The sequence below is a fragment of the Phalacrocorax carbo genome, chromosome 15, assembly GCF_963921805.1.
Source record: "Phalacrocorax carbo chromosome 15, bPhaCar2.1, whole genome shotgun sequence".
Classification (NCBI taxonomy): Eukaryota; Metazoa; Chordata; class Aves; order Suliformes; family Phalacrocoracidae; genus Phalacrocorax; species Phalacrocorax carbo.
Window position 1 is genome coordinate 8,968,516 of NC_087527.1, and position 19,029 is coordinate 8,987,544.

At 48.1% G+C, this 19,029-nt stretch overlaps 2 protein-coding genes across 19 annotated transcripts in view; one reads left to right on the forward strand and one right to left on the reverse strand.

Annotated features, from left to right (window-relative positions):
* Nucleotides 1-9,070, forward strand: part of ATXN2 (ataxin 2) — a 53,010-nt gene extending 43,940 nt beyond the window's left edge. For 8 of the 12 annotated variants that reach the window (XM_064466041.1, XM_064466037.1, XM_064466039.1 and 5 more), the window contains 3 exons: nucleotides 2,636-2,781; nucleotides 3,675-3,902; nucleotides 7,377-9,070. In XM_064466041.1, the coding sequence (XP_064322111.1) occupies nucleotides 2,636-2,781; nucleotides 3,675-3,902; nucleotides 7,377-7,580 (578 nt within the window). In that variant the 3' untranslated portion in view covers nucleotides 7,581-9,070. The remainder of the gene's footprint in view (nucleotides 1-2,635; nucleotides 2,782-3,674; nucleotides 3,903-7,376) is intronic. The other 4 variants (XM_064466038.1, XM_064466040.1, XM_064466043.1 and 1 more) reach the window with 2 other exon arrangements.
* A 988-nt stretch (nucleotides 9,071-10,058) lies between these two features.
* SH2B3 (SH2B adaptor protein 3) overlaps nucleotides 10,059-19,029 on the reverse strand; it is a 29,251-nt gene continuing 20,280 nt past the window's right edge. For all 7 annotated transcript variants that reach the window (XM_064466053.1, XM_064466051.1, XM_064466052.1 and 4 more), the window contains exons 3-8: nucleotides 16,808-16,909; nucleotides 16,455-16,546; nucleotides 16,252-16,337; nucleotides 15,836-16,050; nucleotides 15,326-15,497; nucleotides 10,059-14,973 (exon numbers count right to left, since the gene is read on the reverse strand). In XM_064466053.1, the coding sequence (XP_064322123.1) occupies nucleotides 14,678-14,973; nucleotides 15,326-15,497; nucleotides 15,836-16,050; nucleotides 16,252-16,337; nucleotides 16,455-16,546; nucleotides 16,808-16,909 (963 nt within the window). In that variant the 3' untranslated portion in view covers nucleotides 10,059-14,677. The remainder of the gene's footprint in view (nucleotides 14,974-15,325; nucleotides 15,498-15,835; nucleotides 16,051-16,251; nucleotides 16,338-16,454; nucleotides 16,547-16,807; nucleotides 16,910-19,029) is intronic.

Sequence of the window (19,029 nt, forward strand, 5' to 3'; positions counted from 1 at the left end):
ACTTGGAATTGATTTTCATATACATTTTAAAACCTCTTGAATGGAGTTGAAGTTAATTTGTAGTTAGGTATGCCAGGTCTGTGGCTGAGGCAGTGGGATGAGAGCTGAGGAAGATTTCTGGTAGCATGCCCTTTGGCAAACAAGTCAATCCCTCTATACATTTATTTCTGTTACTTTGACAGAGATAATAACTTCTGGCTTTCTTCAGAGTATTGTATAATAATGAGGTTGAGAAATTTTCCTACTGTAGAAAAGTGTAAACTTCATACTGCAGAACTGATTGGTGTTTCCTTTGATAATTTTCATGTAGTCCTTGTGTGAAGGAGCAGTGGTTGAAAGTCAAATAGAAGCCTGGTTGAGATGCTGCTGCAAAATAAATTTTAGTAGTGATATATGAAAAAAAAAGGACTTACATTTGAAAGCATAACAAAATGCTATGGCAGAAGATACCTGTAGTTTTGCCAGTGTGCATAGAAAATATCGAGGTGTTTTCAAAACGCCTTTTAAACAGAAATGCTTATAGTGTACACAAGTACGCCTGGACACTTGTTCTTAAGCCCACTTACATGCTTATGCATAAGTACATTAGGATCAACTCAGACTGCAAGAATTTAGGGTTACAAATGTGTATGAAGTTCATCTGCATTAATAGCCTGAAACTGTAGTGCACATCACTGCTGGACCATTTGCTCAGTGAAGATTTAGTAGAGCTTTCAAGACAGCAGGGCAGGATTAAGTTAAATATGGTAGGCAGTTACTTTATAAAAGAGACACCTTCATAGTGGCCTGTACAGGGAAGAAAAAGCTCACTTAGGCAAAAAAGATACTGTCTATGTGTTTTTCTAGTGAGTTCGCATATTTTAGAACTAGTATTTGTAAGCTTTATAGCAAACCAAACTGGAGGAAAACAAGTACTTGGAGAGGGTAGTGGTGTGTCAGGGCTGGTTAATAGAGCACAGTGGGGTTGCTGTCCCTTTGAGACTTGGTTTTGCTGAATAATATTGTGCTTTTAGATGCAGCTACGTTTTTCTACACCCATCTTGTCTTTCGTCCTTTATATATACTTGGGTGGTTATGTATATTCATGAACCTAGAGCCCAGCACCGTGAAACTCTTCAGAAGCTGCAGCAAACGGTTACTTGCAAAAGTGAGATAGCACACCTTACTAGCTGTGGATCCACAGGGCAGGTGGTTGCAGCATAACGGTGGCACTCCAAGTTTCTACCTGTGCCCTGCTTTTCAGATTTGTCTACTAGGGCAAGAAAACACCACCAGAAAACACATCACTTCTAAAGGTATGCTGGAGACAGGCACTTCACTGGCCATCAAGTTCTCATGTAATTCAAACCCCATTAAAAAAAAGCCATAACCTGATAGGTAGTAAGCAGTGATTGGCTTGTCATAATGACAAAAAGATACCAGAACAAAGAAATAACAGTTGCAGGGAGCAGATTCAGGAGCAGGTTGATAGATTGCTTTGTTTGTCTTTCACCTCTATTGTCAGAAAAACTAGCCTCGGTCTTGACAGGCTGTAATCTTGGAGAGAGTAGTGCGCATTGTCACGTGTGGAAGCGTAGTTACAAACTGTGGACTGGTGGTTGTACAAGATCTAAAAGCAGTAGAGGGGAATAGGCAAAGCAGCTTTGTTTTCTTAGGGTCTTGCTTTCTGGATGCATCCTTTTGTGTTTAAAGGAAGACTTGCTATCATTACACTTTCCATATTTGCATAGATTCTCGCAGAAGTAAAAAGAAAAGAAACCAAACGATTTAGTGTGGCCTGTTTTAAAGCAGAACAGGGCAGGATTTCTCAAGGAGGGACTTGATATTAGTTTGCTGTTGGAGACTGGTGCGGCTGTGGCAACAGATGTGGTTTTGCTGATGTGAAAGTTTTATGTTGTTAAGTTTTTTCCATTTTTGGAATTCCGTACCTTATTTGCTACTGTTTGAAGGAATTAAGAATTTCGTGGTAATGTTGAGAAGCTCACAGAATGGTGGCAATCCAGAAAAGACTCCCTTGAGGGGAGAGGAAAGATACTTATTTTAGTACAAGATACTGGCTTCAGCAAAAAATTGATGCTCAAGCAGCCTCAGTTTTCTCAGCTGTTATGTATATACTGTGTGTCCCTATAGCTCTTAAAGCATACATGCAATGTATGTACTTTACACTGACTGTACTGTGAGCAATTTCCAGAAGAGTAGCATGGTGAGGTTAGCCAGGTATAAGGCCAAAGAATTTTTTGGATGGTGGAAATAAAAATGGCTTGTAACACCTTTGAAAAGTATATTTCAGGAAAAACTAAATTGTATGAAAATGATAAATTTGATATTTTAAACTGGTCTGTTTGACAAAAGAAAAGATGAAATACTGCTTTTTTCTATGTAGTATGTGTTACATTGTCAAACTAGGGAAGATGAACTGTCTAATTATGGTTATTTATAGACTTCTCTGCAAAACCAAACTACACAAAAGCAAGGTAAGATACTCAGCTATTTGCAAGATAAATATTTTTTTAGAAGGGGGAGGGAATATATGTACAGTATGTTTGAGATATAGCAAAATCTTCAAGTGCAGATGGTGACTTGATGAGATGCATGTTCTCTATCTGTTGTTAAATATTCTCCTTTTTCATCCTAGTTTCCACTGGCTCACTTGCTCAGCAGTATGCCCACCCTAATGCTACCCTGCATCCGCATCCTCCGCATCCTCAGCCTTCTGCCACACCAACTGGCCAGCAGCAAAGCCAACATGCTGGAAGCCACCCTGCTCCTAGCCCCGTGCAGGTAACAGAACTCAAGGGAGTTGAATTGTAGTTAACACGCTCTACTGGAAGGTATTACATCAGGCTGATGCTTGACATAGATATATTGATCTCTTTGAGAGGAAAAACAGTAAGATGGAGGAGTTGCCAAAACAAACTGCATGTGGCAGATCTCATACAGGAGTTGTCTAGATTCCCCTCTGCTTTCTGGAAGGAAGTAAGGAAGTAGAGCTATATAACTTAATTTTTGTCTGCTTGCAGTGGCTAGGACTCAAAGGTGATAGGCTCATGACACAGTTTGTTAGATAAGCTAGCAGAGAAACTTGTGGAAGTCCCTTTTCCTTAGTAAGGACCAGTATCAGAGTCCATCCATTCATTTCTCCCTCTTCGCAGGGGATTAAGTATAGCTTGTTTTCGTGTTACAATTAAGGAAGAGTCGTCATTTTGTCAGAGCTTTAATATGAATGGAGTTACAACTGGAAGCAGCAGATTTCTGAGATGCTGAGAAGTGTTTGATTGTATTTTGTCAAAGACAAGCAGATGAAAACAAACTAGGCCTCATGGTAGCGCTGCATGCCTTAGTTACCTACTGGTAATAACCTTAGGCTGTTAAGTGCAACTGTGAAGTTTATCCAGCCCCGTGGGTGCAGGATCTCTCTGTTTTTGCCCATCAGTCTAGGTTCCATTTTCCGGGCCTCTGCTCACATGACTTAATAGTGCCAGGAGAAAATGAGCTTGGTGGAATTGAATTGAGTTTCCTCATGACCATAGGTGTGGTGATCCTTAGATTTGCCACTTAAAATTGATTCACTGTCAAGAGCAGTTTTCCAAACTTCTCTTACACTAGTTTACAGAATAAATGTGTCTCACTTCTAGACCATAACCTGAATGATCTTCTATCTTTTTTTTTTGCAGCATCATCAGCACCAGGCTGCTCAGGCACTCCACCTGGCAAACCCACAGCAGCAGTCGGCAATTTACCATGCAGGCCTAGCTCCAACCCCACCTTCCATGACGCCAGGCTCCAATACGCAGTCTCCACAAAATAGTTTTCCTACAGCACAACAAACAGTCTTCACCATTCATCCCTCCCATGTTCAACCTGCATATACCAATCCGCCACACATGGCCCATGTCCCCCAGGTAAACACAGTTTAACAACCTTCAAGACTAAATGTCTTAATGCCACAAAGTTAGGACAGTCGGGCCTGCTGAAGTGATTTCCATTCTGTCACCTCTCAGCACAGACTACCTATTGTGTTATTTAGGTTTCTTGTCTATACATTGCCTTTATTTAGAATTTTACAAGATATTTGGACCTCAGCTGCCAACACCCAGTGCATCTACAACTATAGTTTAATGAAGACATCTTAAGGTGGCACTGCTACTGAAAGAAATTGAGCTCTCTTCCCAGTTCCCGGCCCCAATCCTTGTCCTGCCCCACCATTCCACTCACAGAACTGTTTGGCCATGCAGCAAACCAGACTGGGGACATGATTTCAGCTGAAGTGTGCCTCCCCTACCCCCATTTTAGGCTATTTCTCAGTCAAATCAGTTCACTACTCAGGTTCACTGCATGATCACAGGAAGAGCTGGCATACAGAAAGGTTGGAGGTGAGAGCTGAGTGGAGGAAGGCTGAATTACTGCTTTTGGTGGCAGTTTTAGGCTCTGCATTGTAGTCAAATTTATACAAGTACATCCAATAAAGGATTTATTACACAGGATTACTAGGGAGTAGTAAGGCACTGCAGTGACATATGTGAGATTCAGTTCAGATGACTGCAAGAGAATCCTTGCTGAAAGAAAACTGCGTGTGTGTGTGTGTGTATATGTGTCTGTGTGTCATTCTAAATGAACTACATATGCAGGAGATCCCTGATGGTTGTTGGGCAACTTAACAAAAGTCCTTACTTCAGGATCAGAAACCCACTTCTCTTAACTGCTCTCTTGTGGTCAACTCACTGAAAAAAAAAGGATTTGGGGAAGGGAAGCACATGATTGATTGATCAAGAACTCTGCATAAAGCAGCATTACAAAGATTTTCTGGTGTTTACTAAATCTCATGGATTTAGTGTGCTTTGTCAAGGAACGGACAATTAATCAGTAATTTGCCTGCACAGTTTCTTCTGCAGACCAAGCACTTGGTGCCTGGCTTATGCCTTCTCATACAGGTTACCAGTAGTTTGGGATATCATGACTAACTGTAATTAGGGAGGTTAGTCTAATAGGTGTCCAGTCCCTTGCAGAATTCTGATAAAATCTTTTGCTTTGGTCCCTGGGACAGCCAGTTAAGCCAATGAATTAATAGTTATTTAGTAATTGTTTTACTGATACTGAGTTTTTAGCTTTTTAATTCCGTTAGGCTTTTAATTTCTCTGCTTTTCTACTGTGGGAGGATAAGGAGAGGATGTCCAAACTTGACTTCTGCTGTGGCATCTTGCCCTGTCCTCCCAGGCTCTGGTTTCTGCCAGAAACAAGTTACTTGCTCCGCTCTGGTGTGATGGCACTGGTGTGAATGCCTAGGCTGTAGAGCTTCTCAAGATGCCTTGCCTGCAACCCTTTGGAAGGGTCTTGCTGCAAGCTCCTGGGTTAGCGGCATGTTCAGTGCTGTGCCTTGAAACATGAAACATGTTTGTTTCAAGGTCAGCTTAAAGGTAAAACTGTACATGAATTGTGCTGTACACGTCATGGCCAGGCCCATGCCTGCGCTGTGGGTTGTGGCCATTGCCTTCCTTTCTGTGTGCCAAGCACTTAATAAGCAAACCTTGCTAAAGCAAATCGGATGTGATTTTTAGTCAGAACTGACTGCTCAGTCAGGATTTTTTAGCAATCACAGGCAAAGCCTGCCTTACCCTTCATTTTTGACTTACGCAGTCTCTTCTGCTGTAATTTTTTTAGGATGAAAACTGCAGTCTAAAATCCGTGATGTTTATATCAAACTAAATGACTTTTCAAAATGAAGTAGTCCCTTCAAAAATCTCTTAATGAAGGAATAACTAAGGTTCTGTAAGAAATCTTAAATGCATGTAATTATTCCATTGTGGGGAAACTAATCACTGGATTTAATAGTTTCTTAGCAGCCTCATTTCCAACTTCTGAACACAATTCTGAAATATCACGTAGTAGGAATTTCAGTTAGGCTAACACAGGGGATCAGCTGAATTTCCCTTTAGGTAATCAGATAAATCTTGAGCTGTTAAATATCTCACTTGAGAAACAGTACTTTAAAATTCATTATGGAGTGCTGTCAGCTGCCAATCTGCAAAGCATTTGGGCCACAGCAGAAAATTTCTATCCAACACATATTAAATGTATTAAACATGTATTAAATACAGCTGCTATATGAATAGCTGCTTTATAATGATGGCTGCTATTATAGCATGTTTGTCAAAGTAAAAGTGGTGCTGATCCTGAAAGGTATTTCTGTTTCACAGCCTTATCTTCTAAGCCTTTTTTAGAGCAAGAGTGAGATCTGAATTGCAGTTCCTGCCTTTAAAGGCTTCTTGAGTGCTACGAATACAGTACAAGTCTGATAAAGAGTTTGGGGAATGTCTGTGATCAGTCGAGTAACTCTTTTGTCTTTAAGAAATAAAATTGTAGCCACTACCTGCTATCTGTCTTTACTGGCATGCGAAACTCATGAGGATGCAATTATTGCACCATAGTGCTCTGTTAATGGGTTATGGTAGAAGGACAAAGCAAACCTTAGATACAAATGCTTCCCTCCCTCCCCCACCCCAAGAGGAACTCACCGAGAGCTCTAAGAGGTCCTTAGTGTTTTGTGCTTTTAAGAAATTAGTGTTTACTAGATTTTTGAACCAAAAAATTGATGACCTCTAGAGTCATGAACTGCTCTGAACTAAAGAAGCCAACTGACAAGTTACTGAACTTGTTTGCCAGAAGGTGATCAGCCATCATAAAGATTAATCTCCTTTTTCCGCTGAGACTTAACTATGATTGCTTAGATTACACAAGGACTTTAACTGTGATGAGCTTCTGGAAACAGAACAAAGCTGACCTAACAGAATAAAGGGATGAAATCACTCATCTTAGAATGACTGCTTAGATGAACGATAATGTGGGCACAGGTCACTGGAGAGTGTGGTTTCTAGGGCAGGGAGCCATGAAAGAATGTGGAGTTGTGTAATGAGCAGCTGAGGAAGGGATGCCAGGCTCCCAGTGCATGTGAAGTTCGTATCTGTACCCGGTGCATTCCCTGCATAGGAAGTGCTTTGATCTAAGTTACTGACAGTAATGTTTTGAAGATTTGTTGCTGAGGGTTGTTTTTTTGTGGTTGGTTTTTTTTTGTTTGGTTTTTTTTGGTTTTTGTTTTTTTTTTAAATATCCCACTGTTTAATGCTGGCAGTTTTTTCCCAGTGCTCACTGTCCAAATGGCTAAAATTGAGAATGTGACTCAGCCAGCAGTAAGGATTTGAGCCTTTTTTTTTAAAGTTATTATTTTTGTGTTAAGATCTCTGACTTAATCCCTATAGCTAATCTAGTTAAAATGGAGTAAATCTCTGGATTTACTGGTACAGCTGGAGAAAATTTGATAGTCATGTGGCCAGGAGAGATGCCTCCTTGTGACCATTATACTAAAGAGCTCTTTGTTTCAGGCTCATGTACAGTCAGGAATGGTTCCTTCTCACCCAACTGCCCATGCTCCAATGATGCTAATGACGACACAGCCACCTGGTGGTCCCCAAGCCGCCATCGCTCAAAGTGCACTACAGCCCATTCCAGTCTCGACAACAACACATTTCCCCTATATGACGCACCCTTCAGGTGAGGAGTGTGTGCCCGGGAGACCTGCACCTTAACTGAGCCAGGTCACAGTAGTGAGGAGAATTGTTATGAACCAGATTTGGGGAAAAGAAAAACAAACAAAAAAAACCCTTAAGATGTCCTTGTAGAGCGGCAGGCTGCTGAAGGCAGACTGTTTCTGCATTTAGCATACATACTTGCCAGCCCAAATGCAAGCCTAGATAAGCGTACGAGATCTAGCTAACGTAGTAAAGGATTTGCTTCTCTCTAGCTGAAGTAGAGAAATGGATAACTATGCAGACACTGGCACTGTGGGACTGTGTTCTTCCAGGTTTTGCCGTGGTTTTGCCGTGGGGGATGGACTGTCTGTGTAGCCTGTTTATAATGATCTGGGGCTTTATTAAATTTAAAGTGATCGGTCTTGAGGATAGGAGTGAAAATGTTGCTTGGGGGCAGGGCTGTTAGACTTCTAATGACTGAAGTAAAGTGACAACTGAATTCTAACCTTTAATTCAGAGTAACGTTCTGCAGCTTTACTTTTTGGGAAAAGTAGGTGCTGTATGACTTCTTTCCGCTTTAAATTTAACCTTACCAAGGTTTCTTTATTGTTACTTGTTGCCGAATAGCCTCTAAACTTTTGTAGTGAACTAGATACCTGATTTTGTTTCTTGGGGAATGTGTGAGCAGAACAGGCTGCTTTCTGAGAGTTTAGGTAGGGGAAAAAAAATCCAAGGGACATCTTTATATGCAGGGTTTTGTTTTGTTCATTAAAAAGAAAAAAAAAAAAGAAAAGAAAGAAAAAAAAAAAAAGTTCAGTTCAGTAGTTGTCCTGTGACCACTTTACTAGCAAACTGTTGTGTGGCTTGCCAATTTATTATTTACATTTGAACTTTTTTTTTACAGTACAAGCCCACCACCAACAGCAGTTGTAAGGCTCATCTGGAATAACTGAAAGGCTGGATACCTTTTGTAGGCCAAATACCCTCCTTCTACTGCTTCTGCCAACTGGAAGCACAGAAAACTAGAATTTCATTTTATTTTGTTTAAAAAAAAAAATCGATTTCTTGTAACATCCACTAGGAATGCTAACAGTTCATCATGCAGTGGGAGAGATTCGGACTGAGTAGAGGCATTTAGGAACTTGTGGGCTATTCCATAATTCCATGCACTGTATCTGAGTCCTGCAAGTGCCCCAACTCTGCTTGCTGAAAACTGGAAGTTATTTATTTTTTAATGACCCTTCAAAGTTATGAACTCATCAGCTAGCAAAAGAAGTAACAAGAGTGATTCTTGCTGCTATTATCACTAAAAATCAAGACTTGGAGATCCCTTTTACTTCTAACTAAACTTGAAACAGGTTCAGTAAAAAACAAAAAATTCTAATCGTCAAACTGATGAATTATTATTTATAAATCACGTTTGATGAGATAATCACTATCGTGAGACAGTGATGTAACTTTTAAGTTAAGAAAACTTTTACTTTGTAGATAATATAAAATAAAAACTTAAAAAAAAATTAAAAAATAAAAAAAGTTTTAAAAACTGACCTACTTAGTGTTTGTGTCTTGTTTTAACAGTATCTTATTTTAATGTGTTCTCCAGCTTCTGATCCAAACTGAAGTGAATGTTATATTTAGCATCAGGTAAGCTTTGCTGTGCGTTTCTGTCATGTGCTGCTGCCGTATTGTGTGTGTGTGCGTGTCCCTGCCATGAAGCCAAATCAGTCGTGTTTGACTTGCAGGGCCATTGCAAAAATAAGTCAAAAGTTTCAAGGTCAGAAGGTCGGTACCGGTTTTAAACAGTTTGTGTTCAGGTCTGTTCCCTAATGCCGCGGCTGTACACCGTTCCGGCTGGTGTCACAGAAGGTGTCAGAACCGGGCCTTGAGGCTTAACGTGGTAAAACTGTACAAGACGTGCTGCTGGAGGAGGAAAGGAAGACATCGGGGTAAGCTTTCCGTAGCAAAATGACTGGTAAAAAGATGGGAAGAGGACAGGAGAAAGCAGTGACTACCACCTCCTTCAGTAGCAGACTAGTTATCATGGCTTAAAAGTGCTGTGACCTTCCTAACCGTCCTGCGTGGTGCAGGCGTCCTACAACGGCTAACCAAAAGCTGGTTAAACTGGATTATACTACAGCCGTGCTTCAGAAGCAGGACAAGTAGGTTGTTGTGTATGTACAACCTTTCAGGGACAGCAGTTACGTTCCACTGTGGCTTGTTGGAAAACATACAGGGGAATGCAAATACTGCTGCAGCGTCTCTTAATCTTTCCAGGTCAGAAGTGCAGTAAGATGTAATGAGTTTGTGTCCAGGTGGGCAGCAGGGGGCATGAGATGGTCACAGACAGTGAGGGTGACTTGGGGCAGGGCTCCCTGAATGAGTCTTCTGAGAAGGACCAGCTTGTCCCATAGGCTGTCAGCTTTCCTTTCATTTCGAAGGGAGGGTTTCTGTCTTTTAGCAGCCATTAATTTAGTATCTGTTAAAATAGTAGCCAGGCACCTAGAGAGAATCAGACTAAAGACTACAAGTGAGAAACAAGTTCTAAAAACAGTTTATTAAGAGCAGATTTTTTATATTATAGTAAAATTGCATTATTCAAGAATAAGTTACGTGTACAGTACATACAGAAACAATATATAGAAAAACCTACTATACAAGAACTCTTCTGTGCAGGTGAAAAGTAGAATTTTCAGATCAATATGCTTTTCATCCAACAAACTGTTGGCTTTAATCATCCTGCTAAAGGCTGAGTTAGAGCATGCACAGTCACCTCCCCCACCTCTGGTAGTTGCTGGTGAAGGTTGGGTCTGTTCGCACTGAACAAGCTTAAATTTAAAATTTGGAATACTCAAACATGTTAGTCAAGATTTTAAGGCTTTATATCCTGTTAGAGCAAAACTGCATTGTTTGGATGACAGCAGTGCTCTGTGGTCCGGAGGCTAATGAGAAGTTTTGGCCTTGTCCCGGACCTGGACCTCTTCCTAGGAGCTTTGCCCCAAAATAGTTTCAATGCAAAAACCATCGGCAAGGCCATGGGAGTGTCAGTGTTTGGTAATCTGCTCTGGTTTGCTGGTGCCGTTCTTCAGGGCTGGGATGCAGGAGGGAGGGATGAATGAAGAGATTAATGATTCATGTCATGAACTTCAGAACCTGTGACCCGTAAGGACACACAAAAGCCAGCGAGGGTCTCTTGGCAAACAGCAAGTGGCTTCCAAAATGTCAGATGGAGATGAGGGGGTAAGTTCTGGCTGGACCCAAGCCTTAGGTTCTGCACTAAGCCAGGTCCCTGCTGTCGTAGAGAGTGAAGGCACTGCTTGTTTTGCATCTCTATTGCCCTAAACAACTGTCCTGAGTAGCTGGCTGAACTGGGGCTTCCCTCCCTAACAGCCCCTCTCCTCGGGGGGCTGCGCGAGTCGCCACTGGGCAAAGGCACTGAGAGTCGCTGCCAGTTGGGTCGTGGCTTTGTTAGACTGGGTCCAAACTCATGCTGCACGTGCCCACCTCCAGGGCCAAGGCGTAAGCCAAGCCTCGGCAGTCGCATCTGACTACTTCAGCTTCAGGAAACGCACCTTTTTCTCCATGGGAGCCCAGGAGGCGGCTGTACCTGCAGCATGCAGCCATGTGGGGGCTCTTCCCGTGGCTTCCCCTCCTCCCAGAGCTCAGTGCTGCTACTTCATAAAGGCTGATGAAAGTCCACATGGGCTGGGAAACTAAACCTGCTAAGTCCTAGGCTCTTCTCCCAAGTTTAGAAGAACATAAAAATTCATTCAGGTTGCTTATATTCCATATAATAGAATGGCGTAATGCTCTTTGCCCACTGCTATAATGGAGTACCTTACAGGCTGGATTAATGTGTGCTGGCATGAGCAGAGGTAGGGCTGCATGTCACGCTCTGACCTATATCACAAGCCAGATGCTTTCTAGGAGAAATGGGATTTCAAACCCAGCCCTCCAGGAGCTGGGCAAGTAGCCCCCCAAACCCCTCAGGTCACGGTGCAGCTGGGGTCAGGCCCACAGCGGGGCTGAGCTGTGGCAGAGCAGAGGACTAAAGTGAGAGATGGTAGAGCTGCGTGGCTCGACAGCCCTTGGCTACCTCGTTGGTGAGGTCTGAGATGGAAATAACTCTATTAAATAATCAGAGCGGCTTTCCCACTGCTCAGTAGTGGGGTGAACAGGAGTTTGCATCCACCAGAGTTTGTTTGCACAGGGGAAGTGGCTGACAGGGCGATAATGAACTCAACATATATTTTGCTAATCAAGCACAGCAATTTCCATTTAAACTACAGAGAAACCTCTTGCAATTAAACTGCAGGTTAAAAATACCACATGCATGTGCATGTTTAGTTGTTGGCGCTTGAACAATAAGTCCAGGCGTGCCAAAACAACCCATCCCAGCAGCAGCAGCATCTGATTTATCTGGCAGGGGCTGAGCTGGCTGTGAATAGCAATCCCTTTTCCCAGCTCGTTCTTTCTTGCAGATGCTCTGAGCATAGGGTGATTTGGGTGAGACCACATCTTTTGGGGAGAGACCCCTTTGAATGTGGCTACCTGGAGCTCAGCAGGACTAAAATCAGCTCTTTGAACCTTAGCAAGATTTAGCATTTGCAAGTGTTTTCCAAGATGTGCATGTTCTGGGAACCATGCACCAAGCAAGCAAAGAGCCAACAACTTGTGCTATGCTTCTTCCCCTTCCCTTCTTCATCCCTCTAAATGCAAGACCACGGGGAGTTATTTATTAGCAAGGAAGGGAGCTGACTTGCCTAGCACAAACCACCAGCCCTGGCTATATGCTCCTGCCGTTCGGTGCAGCCTTTGTGCTGGTCCAGGGAGGACAACGGGATGCAGATACAGCTGAGAAGCTCCAGCTGAGGACAGGGCTGCCTTTGTTTCTCCAGCAGCCTCGCTGGGTTTGGCAGCGCTCGGAGTGCAATTTGCTCTTAATGCTCCGGTTTCAAGAGGGAGTGCGCGACGGTGTGTGCTGAGCACAGAAACGCTGATCCTTGCCGAAATACAGGATTGCTCCCCACGCGTCCATTTTCAAGTCATTTTAAACAGAGGAAGGGGGAAGAAAAAGACCTTTCCTGCTCTGAATGTACAAAGACAACCCAGGAGAGGGCTGGGACAAGAGATGGAGAGGCACAAAATGCAAATCCTAAGTGGTTTCTCAGGTCAATGGTATCCGCTTTCTCCCAGCCCTCATTTGCCTTCACGGCCAGTCCCTGGCCCATGTTTGGCCCTGGCTATTTTGGCCCTGGCTGGTCCTGGCCCCTGCCCGCTCTACATCTGCCCTTTCTGGCCCAGCACAGCACAGCAGCACCATGATCTTGCCTTTCAACTCCTGACCTTGAGCAGAGCTTGGCTTCTTGGGCTTGGACTGCCAACTGGGCTCACCATGCACTGGCTTAACGGCAAAGTCCAGAGGCTGGATTTTTGCTAACTTTATCCCACCAGGCTTTTTGTTTGCTTGCTTTCAAATTCATTCCTAAATATTAAAGCTCCTGAGGGCTCCCTCCTCAAGGGAAAAAAAAAATAGGCTTTCCTGTGAGGCAATTTCAAGACAAGTTTTGCATCCGAAATCCCAGGGAGCGCCGCGTGGTCTGTGCTGAGAAATCTGGAAGTTGAATGCTGCGAACATCCCCTCCCGTGTGTCGCAACTGCTCCAGCCCCTTCCTTATTCTTAAAATAACGGCAGCTTCTAAGAAGTAGTTCCTCTCTCGGTGCGGCTGTGCTGGCTGCCCCAGGTAAAGCAGCACCCGTGACTGCAGAACCTGAAAACAGCAGCAGAAGTTGGGGCATGGCCGCATTCCTGGCTCTGGCACTGCTCTCCTTGTGCACGTGCCTTTGCTGCCTGGGATGGGGACATCAAACCCTGGGAATCTGCTGGACGCACAGTTGTTCCCACGGGAGTTACATCTTGCTCGGTGTGCATGCAACCAGTGCTCCTAGGGCAAGATGCACGCAGGTGAACGAGCTAAAGTACCTGCGGTGTGTGTAATCACAGCTGTCAAGATGCTGACCCACTGGGCTCCTCCACCTGAGGCACATCAGGGGTTGCAGCCCCTCTGCGGGCTCGGGCTGACTGGGAGCGGCTTTTCCTCCAGGCAGGGAGGTGTATGCCGATGGCACCGCCTCGCCCGCGAGAGGCCATTGCATAGCTTTAAATACTGCCAAACTCCTGGTTACCCAGCGTTTGGGTGGGGGGAAGGCAAGTGAGAGTGGGGTGGACAGCTGCCTGCTCTGGTGACGTAGAAAAATGTTTGGGGAAAAAACTCACTTTAGATTTGTGCCTAAAATGTTTCCATCACTGGGATAAAAGCGCCTCCATCACCAGGATAAAACACTTCCATCGCTGGGATAAAACACCTTCATCACCAGGAGGAGCGGTTTGCTGTCAGTCTCCATGTTAGTTCTCAGCTAGTGACATTATTAATGAGGGAGCAGTTAGTGTTCACGTCTTAATTAGCAAGGCTAATGGCATAAGTATGCCTCTGGCTGGTGCAGGGAGTGAGTGCAACTGTGCTAGATTTAAAAAAAAAGGAGCAAGAAGAGCCAGTTTTTTCCTTATCTAAAAATAAAGCCCAAACTCTGATCACAATCGCCATCCTCACCTGACATGGGAGCTCAGCTCTGGCAGGTCGGGCCTCACTGGTGGGTTTAGCAGTGGGAGCTCGTGCTGGGGCAGGAAGACAGGGCTCATCTTCACCTGCGCACAGCCCAGAGCAGCAACTGGTCTATGAATTTATAATCTTTTTTTTTTTTTTTTCCTTTTTTTTTTTCCTTTCTGCAATTATATGGTGTAATGCAAGACCCCGGTTCCTTCACTGGGTGCTGTCATATCAGGGACAGGAGGGAGACTGAGCTCGACGGCGCGATGCTCGGCATGCAAGGATGCAGGCAAGAGCAGCATGTGTAAACAGTAATGAGAAAGCTTTGATAATAACAACAAAAATAAAAATAAAAGGCCCTTTAACAGGCCGAAGACAGGGAGCACACCCATACTGGAGTGAAAAATTACCCCCTTCCTTGCAAAAATATAATAATCATCCCTAACCAGAAGGAAGAAACTAGGTACATTCTTTCTCTTGATGGAAAACCCAGAAGGTCTCTAGGATTTCTCCACCCGAAAGTGCGTCCTGGTGCCGGCACGGCGTCCGTCAGAGCGGCGTGTACTGGTTGTCGATGGCACGGATGTGGCCCCGGCCTGGTGCCTCCGCCTCATAGTCCGAATCGCGGTGCCGGGGGCCAGGGGCCATGGCCCCTCCGCTCGGGCGCAGGCTCTGCGCCAGCTCTGCTGGCGGTGGCACCAGGTGGAAGATCTGCTCCAGCGGGGGACCTGGGGGGATCTCGTCAGGGTCACGGGGGCAGGAGGAGCTGGCGGAGGTGAGGCTGAATTCGGGGCTCCAGCTGGGAACAGGCAGGGGGAGAGGGACCGTGCTGCCAGAGCCGGGAGCTGCAGAGGGGAGAGACAGCTGGTGGGTGGGATGCTCCTGCCCCGTTGCCCCCACAGCGGGTATTGGGGTTGGGGTGCAGGGTGCATCCCACGCCCGCCCCAGCCTCAGAGGGGAGTGGCCGGTGGTTTGGGGCAGCTTCTCCTTTCTCAAAAGAGGAAGCCAGGAGCTCGGGAGTCACCTTTTGTGCCGCTGCCCGGATGCTTCCACTTCCTCACCTCCACGTGCAGCCAAAGGGCTCAGTTCTGCCAAGCCCCAGGGCATCCACATTGATCCCGGGGACCCTCCCACCAGGACAGGACCCCCCATCCCTGCACCCCATGGGAACATCCCCATCCCTCCATGACCATGTACCTTGTGACTGGGGCAGGACAACAACGTAGCTGGACAGACGGACGTCACAGGCTGTCCCGCACTCTAGCGGGATGGGGTAGCGATGGAAGTGGTGCAGCATCTCCACAATGGAGGAGAAGCGGAGGTGTTGGACACGGCACTGGCCCCACTCCGTCAGCGCCAGCCGCAGGTGCTGCGGGGAGGAGCATGGACCTGTTACCCTTCCACTGGCTCCCTTGCTGGAGGACATGATGAGGGGACATGGGGATATTTGGGGTGGGGGTGGGGACAAACAGCATTAGCATGGTGTGCTGCATCCTCAGCCTGTGGTGCCCTGCTCACTGCAGAGTTTTGCCCTCCAGGAGCAGGGATGGAGCCGCCGTCCCGCTACAAGCATTGGGGCAAGGACCCGGCAAGGAGGGCATCTCCCTGGGGTGGGATGCAATGGCACAGGGACCACGGGGGCACTGCCTGAGGGGTTCCTGTGATATTCCACCCCCCGCCCTGCCCCAGCCCCTCTCCCACCCATACCTTTGCTCTGCCCTGGAAGTTGAAGGTGAGCACGTACTCGCCGCGGCGTGTCTCGCTCTGCCGCACCAGGAAGACGCCATGTCCCTCCAGCCCCCGCAGCTGCACCAGCTGAGCTGCCTTCACGCGGGAGATGGGCCCGTGGAACCAGGGGCAGGAGGAGAGGAACTGCTCCGTCTTCGGCCCCGTCACCTCCCCTGGGACCCCCGGTGTTGCCCCTGCCAGGGCACAGGGATGAGTGCCCCAGGGAATTGGGGACCCCCCACCCATTGCCCTTGTCCCCCTCCCCTCTGACTCTGGCCCCCTGCCATGCCATTTGGGAATGCCCGATCAGCCTGGCTGGCCGTGGCAGGATGCAGGGACCCCCCTGGCAAGGAATGTCCTGTCCCTGGGGTCCCCTGGGTGTCCCTGCTGCTCACCTTGGCTGTCGGTGCTGGTGGTGGGGCTGGCGGACGTGGGGTCAGGGTGCCGGCATGCCAGGAGCTCGGGGTCCCCCACATCAGACCTGCCAGGGATGGGAGAAGCCAGGCTGAGCGCTGGCAGTGGGGGGCCGGCACAGTGCTGGGGGACACGGAGTGCCTGTCACCGTCCCCAGGCTCAGGGACACCCGCTGGGCGCTTACCCCCTGTGCGCACACTCCCGGATCTCAGCTGTCCAGGAGCTGAGCTGCTGCTCATCCCCTGCCTCAAACACGACATCGGTGGCATTGGTGACCTGGGGGACATTGGAGAGGGACATGGGGGCTTCAGAGAGAGAGATGTGCACCCCCCCACCACCCATCTGCACTCAGGGACCGACCCTGACCCCAGCCAGGGCACAGCATCCCCCACCCCGAATGCCACATCCCCCCGTGCATCCCCTCCCTAGCTGTGAAGGGGAACCGAAATTTGGCATGGGAGCTTTTGGCAGCCATGTGAGCCCCGGAGGGTGGAAAGGCCTCAGAACTGGCTGTGGAACCCCTTGGCCAGGCCCTACCTTGAGGACGAAGGTGTGGAGGTTATCAGGCATCTCAAGGCGTGTGCACCTTCGCACCTCCTGGATGGCAGAGCAGGTGGCATGCAGTTTTGGCTTGGAGCCCTGCAGAGGGAAGCACGGCAGCTAAGCTGAGCCATGACCAAACACCTGACCCCTAAGCTGAGCCCCGACCCCAAAACACCACCCCATGTCCTACTGCCCTGCCAGGACAAGGGTCGAGCCTGCTGGGAGCCACCCAAGGCATGGCAGCCAGCAAGAAAATACCCTGCTCTGCAGGGAAATACCCCACCAGCAAGGAAATACCCCATGTGGCAAGGAAATACCCTGCACAGCACTGCCCGGCTGCTGTCGGGGCACCCCAGGGTGGGCCAAGCAGCACCCAGAGTGGGGAACACATCTTGGTGGCCCCCAGGGACCTGGCAGCAGAGGGATGGGTGGAGGAGAGGAGGGAGAAGGGGGTTCCCAGCATGGCAGTGTGTGCTGGGGAGACTGTGTGCACTGAAGAGGAAACTGGGGTGCAGGCAGGGTGTACCCTGGTTATGGGGGGGGTGGGGGGGTGTCAGTGGTGCGCTCAGCGGTGGCGTGCTGAGAGATCCCCATGGCCGCCTGGCTGTTTTGGCGCTGACACAGGCATATGACAAAACGCTGAGCAAACACTTCCAGAAAGGGTAATAATACCCCTCCCAGCAGCTTTCGGTTCCTCTGCTGCCCAGCACACCCCGTGCACTGGCAAGCGAGCCACTGACCGCTGCGAGGCTGCGGCACATGGCATCCGCCCGGCCACCGCCAGGACCGGGCTGCAGCCAGGGTGCTGGGGACCATTCTGTGTGCAAAATACTCCACAGTCAACCCCTCCCCACTGCTGCTGGGTGATGGAGCCAACCCCTCCATGCTCGCCCCTGCGGCCGGAGCAAAGCGCACAACTCTGAAAGCGAGCTGCCCCGTGCAACCTGGCAAAGCCCAGCCAGTGCCGGTGTGTGCCAGGCACATTTGTCCCCCTGGGCCAGGCTTGCTGCCAGCGCAGCGTGACAAAATTTTGGCTGGCTGTGATTCACACGGTGGCTTCAGCATCCCATGGGCTGAGTCGCTGCCCCCTGCGCTGGCCCTGGTGCGCCCCTCGGATCCACGGCCACTGTCCCTGTGTGCGATGCCAGGCTGCAAGCGTTTTGTCAACCAAAGCGCCTGAATTTTGCTCTGAGCTTGCAATGCTCATGGCAAAGCCACCCCCTCCCTGTCCCTAAGCAGCTGCACAAACCCAGGAGGGTCCCTACTAGGTGCTGGGGGTCACAGCACGCTCCACGCTGTGCTGGTCACCCAACCAAACCATGTTTAGTTGCTTTTATTTTTTTTCCATGGTCCCCCCGCCGCTCTCAACAGAGGACTTAGTGTACCGTGGGGCCGGAAATGCAGCATGAGAGGGATCAGCTCTTATCAACACTGAGCTGCGCTGAAAAGAAAGTTCTTAGAAGTCATTTGCTGAACTGCATCGTGCAACAGGGTTGGCGCTACTGCGGCAGCTCGCGGCACCCTGGCCCCGCCGGCTACAGTGATTGCAGTTGCAGTTGCAATCACTGTCGCCGGCGGGGCCGGGGGGTGCCACGAGCTGCCACAGCGGCGCCAGTGCTTTATCCTAAAGGCGTTTTATTTTTCTGCTGTCCTTGGAAGATAACTGAGTCCTGTGCAAAGTCCTGCCAGGACAAAGCAAAGGGGTTGAGCATCCTGGCTGCTTTACCACACGTGAGTTGTGACGCCTGGCACGTCCCTGAGCTCGCCGGCACAGCGGGCGTTATCGGCACGCATCCCCACTGCAGCATTGGAGTTGGCCTCTTGCTTTCCTAGGAAGTGGGTAATTCCGGGAAAAGGGAGTTCAACGAAGCCCCCCACATCCCTCCCCGGGGACAGTGCAGATGGGGAGCACGAAGGGAGAAGGAAATGATGCAGCAGAGAGATACGGTGCCTGAAAACCAGTCTGGCTTCGGAGAAGTGCCTACCGCAAGGACGGTGCCCCCACCCCCTGAACCGCCGCACCTGACCACAAGATGCCCTGCTCGATGGCAGCTCGTACTGAGAAAGGGATTTCTTGGTAACCAAAACTGCACACTCAACATGCCGCGTGTTCTCCCGGCACCCACGGGCTACTTCTTGGCAAGAGACGTGCCCCGACAGCACCGTGGGGCTGGGTACACCCTGCTGCTGGCTGGGCTTGGGGTGCTCTGAATGCT